Source organism: Vanessa cardui, chromosome 14 (genome assembly GCF_905220365.1).
Source record: "Vanessa cardui chromosome 14, ilVanCard2.1, whole genome shotgun sequence".
NCBI lineage: Eukaryota > Metazoa > Arthropoda > Insecta > Lepidoptera > Nymphalidae > Vanessa > Vanessa cardui.
The window spans coordinates 13,827,311-13,850,721 of record NC_061136.1 but is presented as its reverse complement, the minus strand read 5'-3'; the positions used below and the strand labels follow the sequence as shown (position 1 = coordinate 13,850,721).

At 31.6% G+C, this 23,411-nt stretch overlaps 1 protein-coding gene across 1 annotated transcript in view; it reads right to left on the bottom strand.

Annotated features, from left to right (window-relative positions):
- LOC124535283 (lysosome membrane protein 2-like) overlaps positions 1 to 23,411 on the bottom strand; it is a 70,698-nt gene that overhangs the window by 43,408 nt on the left and 3,879 nt on the right. Inside the window, exons 2-3 of the mRNA XM_047111445.1 lie at positions 7,438 to 7,538; positions 3,461 to 3,552 (exon numbers count right to left, since the gene is read on the bottom strand). Of these exons, the coding sequence (XP_046967401.1) occupies positions 3,461 to 3,552; positions 7,438 to 7,531 (186 nt within the window). The 5' untranslated portion in view covers positions 7,532 to 7,538. The remainder of the gene's footprint in view (positions 1 to 3,460; positions 3,553 to 7,437; positions 7,539 to 23,411) is intronic.

Here is a 23,411-nt window from a genome sequence, read left to right as displayed (position 1 = left end):
TAAGGCCTCCTCTTCCTTTGAGAAGAAAATATTTGAAACATATTCCACCACGCTATTCCAATTCGGGTTGAAGGAATACACATGTGGCAGAATTTCGATGAAATTAGACACATGCAGGTTTCCACACAATGTTTTCCTTCACCGGCGAGAAATAAATTAAGCACAATGCTTGATTATACCAATGAACAATTACCGTTTTTATATTTACTTAACCTTTAAATTTCATAACAGCATTCATTGGGCACAAAAAGGCTTTAAATACAAAATACGTAGATAACCCTATGACATGTCAATTTCAGGTAAAAAAAATAATTGATTTATAATTGCAGGTGACTTGCAATTTATGGAGTTGACAACAGCGAAAATTGAGCAAAAAAAAACGTAATTTATTTCGCTTCTGTCTGTACTTTTGGACTTATCGTGCAAAGTGTCCACTTAAACAGTGCTATGGTAATACTCAACTTAAGTACTTATTATGTAAAGCAATTTCATTTGTTTGCAAATAGTAATTACTTAATTTTTTATCTGGCATATTGATGATATATGAGTTGTTTATGCCCAAAAGGTCTTATTTTCGTGGGTATACGCCAATAATATTGTGTTTAAAATTAATCTCGAGCTCGGCGGTAAAGGAAAACATTGTGAGGAAACCAGTATGTGCCTGATTTCAACGAAATTATCCCATATGTGAATTCACCGACCCGTATGGAGCAGCGTGGTCGAATATGCTCCTAACCTACTCCTCAAAGGGAGAGGAGGCTTTAGCTCAGCAGTGCGAAATTTACAGGCTGTTACTATGCCAATAAAATTAGTAGCAGGAAATGATTACATAATTGATAATCTTTATTGCCGAAAACATCTAAAAAATCAAGAATGGCCGCCCGTCCATTAAAATGACAAAATCATAAATTTGGCGTAAAACAAAGTACTATCAAACGGCAACATTTTTGGCTAATGATTTGTAAATGGTACATCAGTGAGTATTCCGGTTTACATTACGTTGTTTATTGAGGAATGCTTGATACTGACTGTTAACGACTGCTAATAAACGAAACCGGTAGGTACCATTTCGTAAAATCCTAGAAGAGCATTTAAAATATATTTAAAGCCATTTACTTTGAGGTAAATACAGAGTATCTATCATTTATTACCACCAACCCGCATTGGAACAGCGTGGTGGAATATGTTCCAAACCTTATCTCAGCAGTGGGAAATTTACAGGCTGTTACTTTACTTTTACTTTTTACTTTACTTTACTATCAGTTATAAATTAAAAAGTAGATAATCCAGAGAAAAATTGAATTTATCAAAATTAGCAGAAGGGCTTTTAAGTCATGTAGGATTCGTAGAACGATCGCATAACGGTACAAGAAGCATCAGTTGAAACGGAAAAGTGCACCGATCGCGAGAAGACTTTGGAAGAACTGTCTAGTCCTGGACCAGAACTGAATAATTAATTAATAATTTAGCGGAGTTCCGAGTGCTATCATTTTAAAGTGTTTTTTTTATTTAGTAACAGCCTGTAAATAACCCACTGCTGGGCTAAGGCCTCCTCTTCCATTAAGGAGAGGGTTTGGAACATATTCCACCACACTGTTCCAATGCGGGTTGGTGGATTCACATGCGGCAGAAATTCGATGAAATTAGACACATGCAGGTTTCCTCACGATGTTTTCCTTCACCGACGTGCACGAGATGAATTATAAACGCAAATTAAGCACATATATATAGTGGTGCTTGCCTGGGTTTGACCCGGAAATCATCGGTTAAGATACACGCGTGTGTTTTAAATAAAAGTGTTTTTAATTATTATTATGCGACTAAAACTTTGTAAAAAAAGCGACCGTGGACGTCATTGGCGAAAATTTGATCCTGTAGAGTTGAGAAAAAAAACGACAATTTTTCTACACATCACACCCGTGTCTGTAACGAATGACAGCTATGACTTTTTTGTTTAAAGACGTCACAAATATCGAAATCATACGTTAGATTTCGATCTTAATCAGGTCGTAATTTTGAAACAAGTTTATAAAAGCTTTAAATAATAAATTAAAGATTCGTGCGTCACTGCTATCAGCGGCGTTGATTGTGTCTGCACAAATATTTAAAAAAAAAGGATAAAAATAAACTCGTTTTCAAAACACACTAATTAAACCAGTTCGCAAATTTCTTGTTCATGAAATAAATTGTGTTTTTTTTTCTAATTCGCCACAACAAGGATTACCGTTAAGACAAAACTGCAGGTCACATTCGAGTTATTGTATGTTATTTGTATATCTATATATCTATAATAATTCTTGCTCTTTGGCGGTAGAACACAGTTCTCCTACTAACTATATGAGACCGTTCTTTGTCCCACCAGCGGTAATTTTATAAGTATTAACTCTCTTTTGGTCCATGAATATACATAAAAAATGGCGCGCGCTTAATTTGTTTGTTTATTAACCGACTTCAAGAAAAGGAGGTTCTCAGTTCGATTGTTTGTATGTATGTTTTCGAGGTACACCTACATAAGGTAAGTTTGTCCGAGATTATTTCGCGTTTGGCTAAAGCTATTTGGATGCGGTTTTTAGAAAAGTGTTTTAGTGCTTTAACCGACTCGAAAAAAGGAGGTTCTTAGTTTGACCCATAATTATCTCATAATTATTTAATAGAGTAATTGCCAATAGTATGTGATAGGTTATTTATTTTTAAGAACGGATCACCCCGAATGGAGTTGTAAATGTCGTGGCAACGCGAGCTCTTATAGCCGTCTCGAATGCGATGTAACATGCAAAACCAATTTTGCTTCTCTTCCAAATCTAGGATCAAGCACCAAACCCTGTGCGGCACTCGGCTCAGCCGACATATACACGATCCATAATTTTTGTTTGTAGATAAACGATGTATATTGTCTGGACACGACATGTGTTCAATTCTACTAATGTGTTACAGTTACAAAACCGTTCTAGATTTTCTCTGATTTAACTTTGATCGAACCCCAAGTGGATCGGTGATTTAGAGACGATTTCTTTGTAGAACTGGCTATTTTATACGTTACACTTAATAATGATACACCTGTTTGAATTCCTTTAAAACAGGCAGGTTTTCTCACGACCAAAGCTAGATATGAATTATAAAAGTTCAGACTTGGCTCAGATTGAGGTCAATTACCCAGCGAGGCTTTTAGATTTTATTATATGTATTAGGCCTAAACGCAGGTTATTAAATATATCATGAAGGTTATATTTGTTACGATTTTTCATTAGTATTATATGACCCAAATTTTCTCCAGTAAATTATTATTTACTCTTTATTATTTTATAATCTATGAAAGCCTCCGCGTATATTTGAGATCTGATAGATATCTGAAAGTTTTTTATACACAAACTAAGATAGATAATGTAGTTAAATTATTCGTTTTATGAAGAAAACCTCCTAATGGTCCCTAATATATTAGCAAAATAATGACGAAACTTACCCAATTCGTAAACACTTCAATTGGATTAATAGCTGCCAGAACCACGGAGAATATAACCAGTAGAGATCCGTACACTACTCTGATGACAGATTCTGAAAAAAAAAATATGAATATTAAAAATAAAATAATTGAAATGAAATGAAAATTTAAAGCTTCACAATTGTCTTAAATAAACTAGGTACATTAAAGAAATCACGTTATTTTAAGATCAATAGTTTTATCATGTATGTATAACATTCATCTCTTATTTCATAGTATTTGAATCAGTAGTCAGCACATTTTGTTTTATGAGCATAATCACATAGATAGGCACACGTGGTGACCAACAGATTAGGATAATGGAATCAACATCAAAATTTGGGCAATTACAGATTGCTATTAAGGATATACTCTTACGATTAGGTAGTTTAATATACATATAAAAATATATAGTTCGCATAACTAAGACCGGAATTTATTTTATGAATTATTTAGTCATTAAAAGTTTGAGTTTTTATGCACAGAATATGCAAATATTAATTAATTCATTTTCAATTAAATGTGTCTCATTCGTTATAAGCTTTTTTTAATGAACATTACATAGTATGAAACAAAGTCGCTTACCGCTGTCTGTCTATTTTTATACTTAGATATTTAAAATTACGCAACGGATTCAACGGATTTTGATGCGATTGTTTTTAATAGATAGAGTGATTCGAGAGGACGGTTTTTGTATATAATACATGGACAATATAGTAAAGCAGTGTTTCTTTATTTAAATTTTACAAGTTTCTATTGCGATGTCGTAAAACAAATTCTGTAGTATATTTAGTACCAATATTCGACACGTGCGAAGCCGGGCTGGTCGCTAATGTTTCCTTATAAGGAAAATGATTATCGACTACAGTTCTTGCTAAACAGGATAATAAATTAATATCAAATTGGTAATATTTAAGGGTTGAGTGTTATTTTTAATATTATTTATTACGATTCAAACTATTAAGAAGCTTCGCGGTTCTTATTCAAAAGATTTTTTAATAATTTCGAGAATAATGACAGTTTTGTTTTGTCTTAATTTCATTGTAAACTGCAAATCACTCTTTTTTGGCGCCTAAATTATGAAACCTCTTTGAATTGTTTCTTTTTTTTAATTTTATATAACATACTTTAGTATTGGAGTTTATCTAAAACAGTTTGCTTTAAATTTGATTACATTTTTTATTATTTCCGCCTTCTAAAATTATATCTTTGATAAATCGTAGAATTTAGTAAATTGCAGTAAAGAATCCTCATTAATGTTCTGCAGATCAGATCTCACAAAATGAGACCATAACCGATTATGTATAGTTATCGTCACATGTAATTACGGGCACAGAAATCGGCTTACACTATTGATATGTAAGAGAGCCGATAATGTTTGTACAACTAAAGATGCAACCAAAACTAATACATACAAAGTTTAAACATTTATTATTCTATACATTTTTTGTTATAACAATTTATATGTAACATAATAATTGATTGTAAAATGAAATAATTAAATGCTTATTTAAAAATAAACACACGTATGCAATTATGATCGTATACATATACTTTACTATACATAGATATATTTTACATAGCTGCTAAAGATATTATTTATTTGTTATAATAGTTTAAAATCTATATATTTCTGAAAAGAATGCTGTTAAATAAAACTAGATTTTTTTCATTGAACTAATTTAATGTAAGAAATAGTTATCACGACCAATTTTGGCTCATTAAATCAACGGGATAAATTCGAAACACTTAAAAGACCTACATTATAACGGTAATTTATAATTAAATCTATAAAATTGTAATCTCGTATCAAAGGAGATAGCCGTATAAACTAGACTGGTCAGGTTTCCTAAATATTCCTCTGATGATATCTCTAACAGTTTTTCAAACATGTAAATTAATGAATAAATCATTAATTTACATGTTTGATTTTTAGTATATCATTTTAATGTTATTTTTATGCATATTTGCATTTTCTCTTTCAATCTATCCTTGTTGTTTCAAATCAAATCAAAATAAACATTATTCAAGTAGGCTTTCACAAGCACTTTTGAAACGTCATTTAAGAATTAAGTGAAGCTACCACCGGTTCGGAAAGTAGATTGTACCGAGAAGAACCAGCAAGAAACTCAGTAGTTAATCTTTTGCATTTAACTTTTGCCTTAAAGCCTGTCTACACTTATTTTGCCAATCAGCGTACTTTTATAATTATCTTAGGTGTTGTCACCCATTTGCAATTTCAATTTAATTTGCAATTTACATACACGACATTTAAAGTACTACAAAATTAATAATATCGAAGTTTAGACTATTGTTTAAGTATTTATCTATTTATATAAGAATTATTAACATACCAAGTCAAGAGTCACAAGACAAGTCAAGCCTTTAAGCATATACAAATATAAAGCCTAAAGGGGTAGTATGCGCCTAAAGGGGTAGTATGCACGTCTCGTATGCACACTTTATATGCAAACATATGTATACATACCCACACCCACACAAACATAAAACTTATAACTAACACACACACGAACATTTATTCTCCTTATCTTTCAATGTTTTTATTTCTTTATGTATGATATGGTTAAGTTCTCATATCTCATAACTTAGCTTTAAGAAAATAATGGAAGAGCACACTGGTTCGTTGTGACACAGGCTTTGCTTATCATATGAACCAGGGAACTCTTTTTTATCTGTAAATCATTTTTTATAATTCAAGCATATTATTATTAATTAAATATAGTTATAGTATATAGTGCCAGAAAATTGGAATTGAATCGCAATATGAGTTACAATATGCAACCATCTCATACCACAAAGAGGTCTGAAGAATAACCATAATTTGTCTTTACCAATAAATTAATCTATCTAAGTACGCGAATTTATACACGTTTTTATGATATTTCAATTACTAGCTCGTTGATTATTTTTCATTTAAAAACTGAAATTACAAAACCGGTAAATACACCGTTCAATAATTAGCCATACTCGTAAATTGTAAGATTGATCAATCAAAACTGCAGTTCGTTCAATAGCCTTGATCCGAATGAAACCTGGATTACTTAAGAAATCCTGTTTGCGAAATTGCAGTGTTAACATTTTGGTAATATAAGGTAATTCTACGCTTTCATTAATAATTATGAACTTATATATATTTCAAATGTTTATGGGTATAGTTTGATTCGCTCTCATCTCTCGCCTATAAAATATGTTTTATGAATGCGTTAGAAACTATACGATAAGGTAAAACTTTTTAATTTACAGCTGTACTATATATAATATGGAATGTCTGTCTTCTATATTTTATATTTACTCTTTTGCATACACTAATTTTGTTTTATTTTTTAATGTACCTATTTTTTTTTTTATTACAATAACATATGTATATTTAATTCATAAAAGAAAAAAAGTATATTAACATCCTACAAATCTTTTAAGCAAAGGCCTCTAGGCTGTAATGTATTTTTTTAATTGGATGGAACCAGCAGTAAATGCTAATCAACACCCATAGACATTGGCACTGTAAGAAATATTGACGATTTATCATCACCTGAACTGATATGTCACTTGCTATTTTGGTCTATGATTTGAACTTCATCAACGAAGTAAGCAACGCACGGTGCGTTTTTTATTTTTTTTTGTACCTTTGATAAGGACCAACCAGCTCAGGCTCTTTACAACTGCAATTACACGTTTTGTAATTACAGGCAAGGGAGTTAAGACCTATTTTTTATTGTTATATGTTTTCAAATTTTCATTATTGTATTGAGTTATGTTATAAATACAATTCTTTATTTATTCTTTACACAATTGTTGATTTTTGTCAGCAATACCGGTTTCCTTAATAAACATGTTCTTATTCTTAAGGTGTCTGCAATCTAAGTCCGATGGTGACTTAACAGTGCTCCGATTCTCAGACAAAAATGTATAATTATCTTACGTAATACGCATGTACTTACGTCGTTTCTTAACAGTAAAACTCTGCAGCTTCCGAATAGATATCTTCCCTTTGCTCGGGACATGCTGGATAGCTTTCTTCGCTCCCAGCACCATTTTTCAACTGTAACAAATTAATTTGAATTAAAACATTTACTAAGAGATTGCGAGTAGTAAGCTATACTAATATTATAAATGTGAAAGTAACTCTGTATGTCTGTCTGTTCTCTTTCACTACCTAAACATTGAACGGAATTTGATGAAATTTGGTATGAAAAAATTAATGAGCTGAAATGGCAGTGGTTAGAACGCGTGCATCTTAACCGATGATTGCGGGTTCAAACCCAGGCAACACCACTATATATGTGCTTACTTTGTGTTTATAATTCATCAGCAACCCGCATTGGAACAGCGTGGAGGAATATGTTCCAAACCATCTCCTTAATGGAAGAGGAGGCCTTATCTCAGCAGTGGGAAATTTAGAGGCTGTTACTTTACTTTACTTTTACTATGAAAAACCATTAGCTTCAAGAAAGGACATTGACCTCTAAAGCGTGATGCCGTGGGCGACAACTGATATTTAAGATTCAATTGTATTTTTGTAATACTTTTATTACGTTTTTTGTGTAATAATTATTCTATGCATTTTAAGTCAAATTTAAAGTCGTAAATAGTTACTCAATATGTGTCACACTTGCTCATTGATAGTAAAATATATACAAAACACCGGTTCCGAAATTAACACCTCGGACCGGGGAAGAACCGGCGATATCTATTTACTCATTAAAATGCTGAATATAGATTATGCTTATTAGTTATTGTTTTAATTTTGTTTAACGTATTTTTATATAAAATTATGAGACATATTTTTTCGTTCTTATTTTTATTCATACAACCATATAAATCTAATTGACATTTTAAGATGGTTTATATAATATAACTATGGTATATATAATATCAAATAACAGTACTCAGTATTGTTGTGTTCCGGTTTGAAGGGTGAGTGAGCCAGTGTAACTACAGGCACAAGGGACATAACATTAGTTTCCAAGGTTGGTGGCACATTGACGATGTAAGGAATAGTTAATATTTCTTACAGCTTCATTGTCTATGGGTGACGATGACTACTTACTATCAGGTGGCTCATATGCTCATCCGCCAACCTACACCTTAAAAAAAATGTTTCAAACCGATATTTTCCAAAGTACGATTATGAATTATAGAATCATAAAACAGTAGTACTCCCCAACAATTTTCAGATATAAACATAATATATAATAAGGAAAACGTCAACCAAATTTTAAACCGTGTTAGTATTTGAGCTATGATACCTACGACTTCAGTTTTTTGCGCTTTATTGAGCAAATATTGTCTTGTTCAAGGCTTGTTAATAATAATGGTAAAAAACGCGCATATCTGAACTGATTTTGATTAAACAGTTGCGACATGTGTATAATTGATATCGCATTACAAATCTGATATATAATGATTCGAAATATACCTATCATGACCTTTTTATAATGTCAAAATATACATATTAATTATATACTTCAAATCGATTATGTTTAAATGAAACGAGTGATTAAAACAAATTAATACAATACGAAAGTAATTTGTAAATTGTTTTCAAACTCGAAAGTACATAACGTGATAGAAAATACTTTTTTACGGTTTTACACGAGAATATGTAAAGTGTGCAAAAGTCATTACAGCACAAGCGTTTGTGCGCAAACGTTAATGCACTTTGTTTTCCCTCCTTGTGTTCTTATGGGATGACATGGAACTGCTTTATATGCTTTCTTAATCCTATGACTAAATCTATTTCTAAGCCTAGTAACATTAATAAAACAGTCATTTTTTAGATTTGCTCATTAATCCAGCGACTAGGTCAAGTCAGATGTGATAGTGAAAGAAAGATGATAACACAGCGTCGACTATAAAATTACGATTCAAGTTGCTTGTTTCATAAGAACCTATTTAAACAAATTCTCCAAATACTATTCAAAAAACTTTATATCATAAACTAGCGAACAGCCCCGGCTTTGCACGTGTGCAATGCTGATACTAAAAATACTACAGATTTTTTCTTGTTTATTTAATAAATTGTCCTATATGTATTATATAAAAAAACCCTTCCCATAATAATAAGCATACACAGATAGCCAGCGGTAAGCGACTTTGTTTTATACTATGTTACAATCTTTATTATAATAAATGATAAAACAAATACATGTTTATCTAATTAATAAAGTTAACAGCGGTTTCGTACATTTCATTCATGGTCAAGTATAATAGTATTTTATAAATTTAAAACTATACAACACCGTTAGGTTATCGAAACAAATACATACATTCGACACAATTGTTGCTCAATCGAAAATTGAAGTATTAAAAAATGAATTCACAAACAACGGAGGTTACATATTGTTCTACAACAATTTTTTTTATATAAAACCAAAGTTGCAACGTATTTTTTATCTGTGAATGTGAATAATAAGGCTCAACGTATAATAATTAAAATTATCCGTAAAAGCATTCATTTTTGTAATTGTTTATGAAACACTCTATAGCTATTAAACTGAATTTAATGTATTTTAATGTAAAACGTCATTCGAATAACTTATCCGGGTACTGTATATTACATCACATACATTTATTTATACGCGACTGGTTTTTGATACTTTTTACCTCTATAAACTGATTCTCTTTGTAAAAACTAAATCGCCAAATCCAGTAATGTATATTAATATTATAAATGTAAAAGTAACGCTGTCAGTCTGTGTCTTTCACGACCAAACCGCTGAACTGAATTTGTTAAAATTGATATGAAGCAAACTTAAAATCCTAGGAAGGACATCGGCTGATTTTTTGCCTTACACATGACAACCAACACCCTAAAACGCAAAAAAAGCCGTGGGCCACTACTAGTAAAACATAAAATCGTTATGAAGCATATAAAAACGCAATAATTAAATTATCATATCAAAGACAAAGCGCGACAGTAAAAGCGTCGGTTTTTAAGAAAACAACTCGTTTTAACCTTAAAACAGGTAGGATCTAGATTAAAATTATAAAATATTTTATTTTATAGACCTTGGTACTTTACCGGAAGAAAATCAGGAAGGAAATTATGGTAAGCTATTTAATTAAAATAATTATATCGTACTTTGTTCGTCGGTATGTTTTGCAAGCTCGTTGACGATACGTCCCCTCTTATTTTACTAGAAAAACAACTGCCTTGCCTAGATACGGGCTTAATTTATATAGACTTTATGTATTTTTGTCGTCTACAGCTTTACAACAGTTTGAGGTTTGTCGTCAAATTTTAAGTACAACAATGTAGCCTTACTTGAGTTTTAAGGTTGTTTTATAACAAACTAACGACCCACCCCGGCTTCGCACGTGTGCAATATTAATACTAAATATACTACAGATTTAATTATTTACGACATCACATTACAAACTAAAATTATCAGTGCGTCTTTACTATGTTGTCCGTGTACCTATTATATACCTATATACAAAAACCCTTCTCTCGAATCACTCTATCTATTAAAAAAACTGCATTAAAATCCGTTTTGTAGTTTTAAAGATTTAAGCATACATAAGGATATAGGGACAGAGATAGCTTTGTTTTTTACTACTTAGTGATTTCATCAAATTCAATTGCACGACTGCGAAAGTGTAACATATAGACTTATATTTGCATTTATAATATATGTATTTATGGACGTTGATTAACTAGAAACATAAGAGATTTACGATTAATGGTGAAAACCAAATACAAAAATGTACACGTTTATTAAATACATGAACCACCGGTAAATTACCCACTGCTGGGCTAAGACCTCCTCTCCCTAGAGGAAAAGGTTTGGAACATATTTCACCACGCTGTTCTAATGCGGGTTGGTTGAAAATTGGACGTTTACTTTCTAACAAAAGTAACTATTAATACGTATAGAGTGAAGATTTAATATCAACGCATATTCAACGCATAAATATTATTTTGCAATACAGCCTTAATCTATTCGTAAAATTGACATATAACGTAGTATACTCCATCATACAACGCGTATCAATAAAATTGTTACGTAAGATTTGATTACAATCAAAGCATGAATCCACATTATGGACCGGTTGTCGCTTTACATATAACCGACATAATGACTTAGTAAGCCGGGTCGAATGCTTGCAAAAGTACATTTGAATAAAGTTTTTATTTGATTTTAATTCAAATTTGATTGTTATATTTCACAAATCTGTCACGTTGATAGAATATAAACATAATTTAGCATCATTTTGTACCGTGTTTATCTTGCTTTCACCGTATTAATCTCTCCATTAATCACCACTTGCGATCACTGAATATATTCGAACGTATACACCGGTTTTCATGGGTACGCCACTCCGAGGTCCCAGGTTAGATTCCCGGCCGAGTCGATAGAGAAAAAAGTTCGTCAGTTTTCTATGTTGTCTTCGGTCTGAGTGATTGTGGTAACATCGTTATTTCTGATTTTCCATAACCCAAGTGCTTTAGCTTCTTACATTGGGATCAGAATAATGTATGTAATGTTGTTCAATATTTATATATTTCAAAGTTACAAAATTAATTAACAACATTTCATAACTGAGAGTACACTTAAAATTACACTGGAAAAAAAGCGGGTAGATGCGCAAAAAGCAACGCGCTGGAAATTGTTTGCGCGAGTATACGCACTAAATAAATGTACTGTTCATTGACGTCGCGCTATATAGCGCCTTTTTTGAACATCGTTGTGTAAGCGCTGTTGATAGTTGATGTTAGTGCTCTCAGTATTTCCGAGCTACGCTTCGCAGGACGTGAGCCGGTGATCTGATTTTCTTTTTAATTAAATATTGCAAGACATCATGAGCAATAGTTTAAGACAGTTACTAAGCTATTATATGTTAGATAATTGGTCCGGTGTTGCAAGTTTCAAGATGTAGAACTTGATGATAGCGTCCTTATCTTTCCGCTGGTATTTAGTTACAAATTAAACAACAATTGTTTAAAGATTTTAGAACATTCTGGTTTCATTTTTAATTTTATGTTTAAAAATGTTATTCAAGTTAATGTTATAAAATGAGCTTACTTGTTTGGTTTTCATACATGCTGTCGTTTGGACTAACCGGACCTTGATTTATTTAAAATTGTGATTTTTTCCTTATTGAGAAGTTTCAACGACTTTTAAGCTACGAAGATCTTTGAAGCATAGTATGTACAAATATTTGGTGCATCCTTTAGTACGTCGGTAACTTTTGGCAAACGACCGAGGTCAAAATCACGCAAAATATTTACTTACACGGTTAATATTGTTCAAACGATAACTTGGAGCTAGCGAGATTAATAGAAACTTACTCATATGAGAGAAATTATAGTAACAAAATTAAAAAAAAAAAGCATTTTCATAGAACCAAATCTTTTTACTTGATACTGAAGTCGCTATATGTAGGTAATTTAGTTTTATTTTAGTCTTAATTAATTGAGCAGAGATGGCCCAGTGGTTAGAACACGTGCATCTTAACTGATGATTGCGGGTTCAAGCCCAGGCAAGCACAGCTAATTCATGTGCTTAATTTGTCTTTATAATTCATCTCGTGCTCATCGGTGAAGGAAAACATCATGAGGAAACCTGCATGTAACAAATTTCAAAGAAATACTGCCACATGTGTATTCCACCAAACCGCATTGGAACAGCGTGGTGGAATATGTTCCAAACCTTCTCCTTAAAGGGAGAGGAGGCCTTTAGCCCAACAGTGGGAATTTACAGGCTGTTGTTGTTATTGTTTGTTGTATTTTGTATGCTAAAGTAGTTGTCGCCCGCGGTTTGACTCGCGTTTTAGCGGGTGGGTTGTCATGTGTTAGGCAAAAAAGGTAGCCTATGTCATTCCTCGGAGGTCAATTTTACTTCACACCAAATTTTATCAAATTCTTTCTTTCACATTTATAATATTGATACAGATATATGTTTCGATACAAAATTATTATTATAGCTGGTTAGTTTGCAACTGAAAATGATGGACTCATTCCACAGTCTAGGAAAAATATAATGTCGGATTGATTCTGTTGACATCACTAGTTACAATTTTGGAGACAGAATTACAACTTAGAAGTGCTCAAGTAACATCTCGGTATGTAATTTCAATTACGGTGATCATACACATGAAAATCCGCAATACACATAAATCAATATTGTGTAAATGCATTTTAACTGTTGTTATTTTTAAACAAATAGATGGTAATTTTTATTCATAAATAACTTAAAAATTAAAGTTGCCTTTCGAAATAATACTTCTGTATTGAGCTTCCCCATCCGTATTTAAAAAAAGAATAATGTTAAAACATGTATACCAAAATCGATTCATTTAAAAAAAAAGTCAGGAAAAGGATTCCTTTTTTGAATATTAACCGGAATTAAATATTTCGAAACTATATACATTTATTTTATGTAATTCTATTACAACAAATTTGGTCAATGGCGATTTATTATTTGTGGATCAAATTAATTTAAAATAATATGGATAAATTTGTTTCTTTATAAAATTTTTCAGCAATTATTAATAACCTACGGTATTAAGATAATTATATATTAAATGAATTAATTATTAATCAAGAGAGTTTGGTGAGGCAACCAATACTCGCTCTGATTAAATGATACCTTGAAATAAGATTATTTTAAGCGATTTAAAAAAAAAGGTTAACGTATGTATTTAAATAAAACTAATTATAACGGATGAATCGCGTATATTAATTATTTTTAAACATCCCGACGTTTCGAGCACTTTGCAGTGTTCGTGGTCACGGGTAGACTAAGAAACGTCGGGATGTTTAAAAATAATTAATATACGCGATTCATCCGTTATAATTAGTTTTATTTAAATGTGTAATAATCGCGAAAATTTAAGACAACGTATGTATGTTTACTAATTTTCCAATACATAATATTGGTAATGAATAATTTTATTTCCTATAGTAATATGTGACTTTGAATAACTAGTTACACAGTTTTTTAGCCCTTTACAATAAACATGAGTATATTTCTTGTAAAGAAAAATAAAAAAATAAATAAATTGACTTACGTCCTTCTTTCATAACTTTCATTGAAAAAATATAGAGTTTCCTCGAAAATTGATATTCAATGGAATATAATTAATATTCTAAATTTAAATTTATTTTATTTTTAAAATACAAAGTGTGTCTAGACTGAAATACATATAACTTTGTAGCTTTTTCTCTAAGTTTTACGGTAATTCATTTTATGCTAATTTCGTCAAATTACATTATCAAAAAAGCAAGTAAATACAGGGAACAACGCCATTGCTAACGTTTTTTATTCAAAGTCAATCTGCTGGCCAAGACACATCAATTGGCTCATCAATCTGTACGTCTTCCTACCATTAATTAAAAAAAGTACTCATCAAATGACACAAAAAGTGGTAATAACAATGATTTAATAAGATTAGCAATTACATTTCAATTATTTCATAATTATACAATAGTAGCTTTTTCAATAAATAATCAATAAGCAACATGTTCAGTTGAAACGTCATATTTTTTGGCGCGCAGTTGACGTCAATTTGACAAGTTTTTTTTTTTATTTAACCGTTGATTTTTAATTTTTCACATACAGCCGACGGTCGACCTTCGCACACCTGGAGCTCATAATCACAGGCTGAGGCAGAACGAGTAAAAAATTTTAGATTACTCATTTAAGAACTAAACAAAAAAAAACTGCGTTCCATGGTTCATTTGAATTCACGACGTTAGTTTAAATTATGATCTGGTAAATTACCTCAAAGTTGCTATTTTTTTTTTTACACAGTCAGACAAATGTTTTTTTTTTTTATAAAATAGGCGGACGTGTAAATGGGACCACCTGTTGGTAAATGGTAGCCACTGATCATAGAAATTAACATTTTATTAAGCCTTACATCACCAATGCGCCACCAACCTTGGTAACTAGGATGTTATGTCCCCTGTGCCTTTTGTTACACTGGCTGTGTGAGCTTACCACTTCTTAACTAAATTACTGAAATATATGGCAGCGTTTTCTGCGTAGTAAACTATATTAGAAAATAATAACAATAAATATTAAAATTAAATATTCATTTTATATTCAATATAAATTATTGAATAAACAATCTTTCAATGACTATCTACTATTATCTACTTTAACAAAAATATATGTTTTAATTAACAAAATAGAATAATACGCGACAATATTTCATATAAATTATCTTTTATGTCTTTAGGTTTTCACAGTCCACAAATACTTAACATCTAGAAAATAAGCTGTTTCGTATTTTTTACCGTTTGGTAAAAACAAAGAACTATGTTTAATGACTATAAATACAAGCTACAATACTTTATATAAGACAAAATATTAAATTAATAATATTAATGTTTAAAAACGTCATATAAGTGTGCATGAGCGATATATAACCCGTTCATAAATGTAATTATATCATTGTTTAATAATAATTTAAACTACCCTTTTTTAAGCGATGATTGCGGGTTCAAACCCAGGCAAGCACCACTATATATATGTGCTTAATTTGTGTTTATAATACATCTCGTGCTCGGCGGTGAAGGAAAACATAGCCTGAATGTGTCTAATTTCATCGAAAATCTGCCACATGTGCATTCCGCCAACCCGCATTGGAACGGCGTGTTGGAATATGTTCCAAACCCTATCCTTAATGGAAAAGGAGGCCTTATCCCAGCAGTGGGAAATTTACAGGCTGTTACTTTACTTTTACTACTTCTACTACAGGATCAAACAGGTAGTTTAATTTGTTTTATAGCATATAGCATTTTATATATACAATTATAACAAAGCCGGATATCTAATAATCACTGTTATTATATTTCATTATTAATGTGTAATAAAAGTTTAAAAAACGAGTTATGGTTGCAATTATCTTTTACGTTATTTGTTTTTAATGTATTCAGACTAGTTTTGACTTAGTCATAAACTTTTATTATTGTAATCCACTAACGGAAGGCATTTGAGGAGCATTTTTTTTCTCGCTAGAAAAACGCATTCCGCGCTTCCCCCACGTGATGGAAAGTGGGAGGGGGGGGGGGGTGGTACTCCCCGGAGCCCTGGACGCCGAGTGTGCTCAAACACACCGGGTTTACCCACTAAAAAACCAGCGGTACCCTCACCGTCTTTCGGCGGACGCCACGGGATCGCTTACCCATGCTACCGTGAAGAGGTATCTGAGGAGAATTTTCGACTCGGAATGACTTAAGGTCGCTGGTGATGATTTGCATTCTATACTAAACAGCGTATATATGTTGTGTTAGGATGGAGTTGGTAATTAAGTTAAACTAATTTGGCTTCTTGTACTTTGAACTCAGATTATAATTAACTTTAATAAGCGTTTTATTGTTAACTGGAGTATGATATAATAGGAAGGAGAGAAAGCTGTCGCATTTTGAAAAACATTTTTCATTTCATTTTAAAAAATATGTATTTCATATTAATCAATTAAATAGTCCACGTTATATGTAATATCTTATTGCCATCTTTCAGAAAAAAATCCTAATGATTCACTAGCTAGATTTTTTTTATTTTTATTTACAAGAAAAATTACTTGCTTATTTCAGATACGACAGAACTTTTCCAATATACGAATTATTTAGAATAAAAAATATTTCAAGCTCAATAATCTTCATAGTTCACTCTGTGCAATTCAGAATTCACACATAACTTTTTAATAAACTATATCGACGTGCGAGTTTTCACACAAATTTAAATGATATATGTATATTGGCAGAACACTTATAATTAATTTTAAAGTTAAGATATTATTTATATAGCACAGAGTTAATGTAGCGATTTGACCTAACCTATAACATATAATATGACTATATCCTGCTGTATAGTTTTGTCTAGATGTTAGTTTTTATTTTTTTCGTGTCTAGATCTGCAAAAATTAATCTATATGACGACTGGACTATATTTATTTATTAACTTTCAATTATAACACCTCGTCTCATTGCCTCCACTGGTGACAGGAGGGCTGGTTCGTTTTTTTCCCAGAGGATCGGAATTGCGATTCAACGGGGAAATACTGCTAGCATTCTTGCCACCATTCCACGCGGTCAAGATTTATACAGTAACTAGTTTTAGTTCATATTTGTATATATATATTTAAGCATTTAATGTTGTTAATTCTTATATTAAATAAATTTACTTTCAATACATAATATAATATTATGAATTGTTAATTGCTACATAAACTATTCCTACCATCAACAGCGACGCGATGAGTAATTTCACGGTAAATATTCCTCAATATATATGAGATCCTCTGTGCATATAAGAACAGATTAGAAAAGCACCTCAGAATATGATCATGGATTTAAAATTATAAATTAAGAAACAAAATCGAAATAAAGTTTGTTGGCGTTATTAAAATTTGAAAGATATTCTAGGTAATCAAGTACAATCAAATTAAGACACTCTTTATTGGGATATATCTTAATTCTTCTCAATTTTTATATTAGTAGTGGTGCAGAAAGTTTCATTAAAAATATAACACCTCCCTATATTGTCTACACTGGTGACAGGAGGGCTGGTTCGTTTTTAGTCCAGACGATCTGAATAGCATTCTTGCTACCATTCCACGCGGTCAAGATTTATACAGTAACTATTTTTTAATTTATATTCCTACATGCACACATTTAAGTACATAATTTTATTAAATATAATTCTTCTTAATTTTTAAAAATCTAAAGAAAATCGATATAGTCTTGAATAAAGTTTCAACAATTATTATTCATAAACAGTAACCGATATACAGCTATAAAAAAAGATTAAAGTGCAGTATAGAAATTTAAATTAAGTTCACAGGTTCAAATCGGGGCAAGTACAATTGAGTTATCTTGTGCTAAACTGTCTATTATCCTAAAGAGGAGGCCTTTGACCTATAACATTCATTATACATTGCAAATACTTTTTTACTATAAGCGGCAATATCAGGCATATTTGAGCATTGTTTGACTTCTTAAAATGACATTAATGAATATGTTTACGTCAACGGATGTGACAGTCGCGTTTACTTTGCTAATATAAATATAATTTGTTCTAGACATACAAAAAAAATCTTAACTAATTAGTTTTTTTTTTGACATTGTCTATTTGCAAATATGTATATGGATATTTAAAATGAAATTGCATATTTACTACAAATATTTGTAGCATTAGTTGTATACATATATTACTAGTCGCCGCCCACGGCTTCACTCGTGTTTTAGTCCGTTGTCATATGTCAGGCAAATAAAGTCGCCTATGTCCTTTCTTGGAGCCTAAGTTTGCTTCATACCAAATTTCATCAAATTCGATCCTGTGGTTTGGTAGTGATAGAGCGACAGACAGACGGACAGATAGAGTTACTTTCACATTTTTTAATATTAGTATAGATTAAGTTTTTGATTCCAAATTGGTTGCAACTTTTAATCAGGAAGAGTTTAATCATTTCATAACAACACAATACCTTGTAGTCTAAGTATTTAATACTTACCAGACCAGCGCCGCAATCTGATCAGTTATTTTAACTCAAATCAGCATACTTAGTTTTACTGGTCACGTTGTAACTTAGGTAAATAATATTTGTTACCGTGCCAATAGATTTTGATAATTATAACAGTAGTCGCGTAATAATGTCTGATCTTAATTGGGAAGTCGGTATTACTTTACCAATCTTAGGGTAACAGCATGTGAATTTCCCACTACTGTGTTACAAGCTTATTCCATCACGCTACTCCAATGCTGGTTGGTGGATTCACAATTTCGTTAAAATTAGTTACACATCGATAGTTTTTCTTCACCGACGAGCTCGAGATGAATTATAGATAGCCTATATATATATAGATAGATAGATAGTATATATAGACTGGCCTGGGTTTGAACCCGCAATGTTACATCGTGCCCAATTAGCAGATTATAAGAATGCCAGTGTAGAGTAAAAATATGCTCGCTAAGACAAATATTGTACAGTCATCTCCGTGCTGGAGTTCATTATAGATGTGACAGAAGTAACAGCGGACAGTTTGAATGCCTTGTATTTTGGATTTTTTTCTAACCCTATTTATAAATATAACCTTTTCAATGACTTTCAATGATTTCTAATAGCATTAAAATTCAAAACTACTTCGCTATTAAATATCTTTGAAGTTCTACATACGTGATTTGTATTTGAATAAATTTGAAGATATTATGTATATTTTATACCACACCGCATTCTTGCTTTAATGGTTCTTAATATACAATTTGTGATAAACTATGGGGTTTTGGCAATAAATAAATAGTTATCAATACCACTTACAATGACGTAAGTTTTCTATCGATATCACAAACATTAAACTATTCGGATACTTGAATTTAACTCTAGCATGCTTTTTGATGGCCAAGTTCAAGACATTTGGGTTTTCTCAAGAGTTCTTATCAATGAGCCATCTCATAAAGATCTCGCAAAAAATTGGAAGCTTCATACTGTTCAAACAGCCTATTTCCTATATTAATATGTTGTATGTTTTTTTTACGCATTCATCTTTGAATAGCCTGCATCTATTAAAGAATGTTACAGACAGTTTTTCAAGGTATTCGGAGAGGTCTAATATGGTATCGCCGTAATTGGACGAACGTCAATTACTTTATTAAATGAGGAATTGAAAATTCATTGATTGCATTAACATTACTAGCTTCCTATTAAACGACCTTTGGATTATCCAGAAAGTCTCTTCAAATTACGGAAAATGTCTTATACTTTATACTACTAGCCGTGATGCCGTGGTTAGAACACGTGCATCTTAACCGATGATTACGGGTTCTAACCCAGGCAAGCACCGATGAATATTCATGTGATTAATTTGTGTTTATAATTCATCTCGCGCTCGGCGGTGAAGGAAAACATCGCGAACAAATTGCATTTGTCTAATTTCATAGAAATTCTGCCACATTTTTATAACCAACCCGCATTGCATCAACGTAGTGGAATATGTTCCAAACAGAAGGTTTGGAACATATTCCAGTACGTTCCTCAAAGGGAGAGGAGGCCCTTAAGGAGGCAGTGGGAAATTTACAGGCTGTTACTTTACTTTTTTTACTCAACTCATTTAATTAAACTGTTTCCTCTTGTTGTAATATTATTTATATAGATCTCATTAAAAGTATAAGACAACAAAACCACAACAGACAACAACAGTCTATAAATATCCTACTGTTGGTCTTTGAGTTGAGTAATATAAAAAATGTTAGAAATGACAGTGCTATCATTGAGGGCTATCTTTTCCAGGCTATTGGCTTTTTATTAAGAGAATTGGTTTAGTACATCAGTAGGATAAATAAACGCTGTCCTATCCGATCACTTAAAGTAATGTCGAAGTTTTTAAGTTACGAGCAATCAAAAAGAATTTAAGCGCCTCCGTCTCATTTGAGATGCAAAACACGCCTTGACCGGTTCTGATTGAACAATAGCATACATGTTACTTAGTTTTCAACTTAGGATAGATTTATTTAGCCCGTGATATCGGACATTAAATAGTGACGTTTCGAGTAATTTATTTACATTCTATCATTCACTCGTCTCTTGGTAGGAAAAGTTCCAAACTCGACCTTCTGGTTCCCTAATTCTTAATGGCATAGGATAAACAAATCATCATCATCTGACTGTATGTGGTTACCCATGCACAAAATATCTGGCGACCTAAAAAGTACGCCAATGCACTTCCGAATTTGTGAACTGATATGTTATGTTCCTTTTGTCTGTAGTTACACTGGCCTTTAATAAAAAAAACGGGAGTACCAAGTGTTACTGCATGGTGTTAGAATAAATGATGGTATGTTACCTACCCACACCTGAATTGCACAAAGTCCTATCAGCAATTTCATAAATCCAAGACAATTAGCCAGACAATTTACCACTGTGTTACCGATTTCCTCAAAAACCTCAATATTAAGAAAAAATCCTTAATTTTTCAATATATATAATATAGTTCATCGTACCTTTTCACTCTTTGAAAGATATAATGCGATTTATTTCAAGATAAAGAAAATAATAATAAAATTGACAATGCTAATAGTTTTTGTTATAAGTTCATTAATAGAAACCCCACTATGACCAATCTACATAGCTCACAGCATATAATAAATCAGCATCGACCACCTGTCGTCATCCTAAAAGATAATTAGCTTCTGCGTCAAATACTGTCAGAAAATTATCAAAAGCTCAAAGACCAATAGAACAAAAAGCGTAACAAGCTCAAAAACAATGATTACTGGTGATTATTTCCAAACAACGGCCAAAATAATTGTACAAAAGTTTGGCCAAAAAATTCGCTAATGGATGTCTATTTAACTCCAAGCTCTAACATGATCTTAAATTATATTGTTCAATGATTTATAGTTTTGTTGCTTCTATGTTCTGTTCAAAAACTATTAGTATTCAACGTTGTAAAGGATTTTAAATTTGAAGAAGACATTCGTTTAGAAATTTATAATTTCTAAACGAATGTCTTCTTCAAATTTGCCACAAATATCGTGTAAAAATTTTAAACTGCTAAAATTATTTAATACCTTTATTAATTTAACTTTATAATCAACATCTATACGCAATATAAAGGCACCGTCAAAAATGTTAACTCTAGCTACAAAAACCATTCTTAATATTTTGTTTTTATAGATGTAATTGATTTTGTATAAATATTACTCATACAAAGCCGAGGTATGACGTCTTATTTAATTGTCACACATGCAAAGCCATCCCGTGACGCTTAACTTACCGTAGAATAGAGATTTTTAAAGGGAACTCCAGTGTACTAAGACGCCCTCTAAGTATCCTGGGCACCGATAAGCCCATATGTCATTTGCAGGAAACGAAAAACGCATTTATAAAGCAAGAACAAAGTTGTAATAGTAAATTAAAATCATAACTGATGTAAACACTTAGCTGCACTATATCAAGGGGACAAAAATGCTAGTATTTTGCCTTACATTCAAAATTTTCGTTAACCGGTATTTTTCAAGTCTATTTATTTTTCCGACACGATGGCAGTTTTTACTATGTATCAATTAGCTTCAATATTTAACATATATATATGCCTATCCGTGTACTTGTATAACTAGCTGTACCTGTTAAACAAATATGAATTAATGATGCACTTTGCACAAATCAGTTTTAGCACGTAATGTATCGCATCACTGACTTTTATCTAACGTTTATATAACAATTGCATTTCAGTGATATAACGAGAAATGGTATTTTAATTAAGAAAACAATTGGTTTACTGTTGCTTATTTTTATATGCAATAAGTGAAGTGTTTACGTACGTTTTAAAACCTTGATCGTACAAAGCAGTACCGTTTAACGAAAATTTAATGTCTGATCAAATCAAAATATACTTTATTCATGTAGGCTTAATATAGGCGTATAAGCAATTTTAAAGCTACCACCGGTTCGGAAAGTAGTTTCCACCCAGAGACTAGTTACTCTTTTTCAACATTTAAAAATACAGTCATGTTCATTAAATACAATTATATATGTATCTAAGTTTTTTTACCGTCTATATAATCTTGTATTGAATAACATACCTTATTTACCCAAAGTATTTTTTACAAATGATTTGAATTTATGAAACGTTAAAGTTAAAATGTTTGTCTGTCATCAAGTTACAACAAAGACCAATAAAGACGCTCCGTCAAAATTTAAGGAGCTGTTCTTTTTAATGACGCGTTTGTTGATTGTGATGAGCAAAGTTCGCATCATCTTTGAGGTACTGATGGAAAAGATATGATCGACCGCGTATCAATTTCGCTTTTACCTTCCAATTATTGCATTTTGTCTTTGTTTCTTGACATGGCACAGTGTCAACAAACTGATACATAAAGGCTATTGAAATTGTTAAATCAATTTCTGTCTTTTATTATCTGTGGATTCTTTTTTTGATAAATATAATTATATAAGTCGTTAT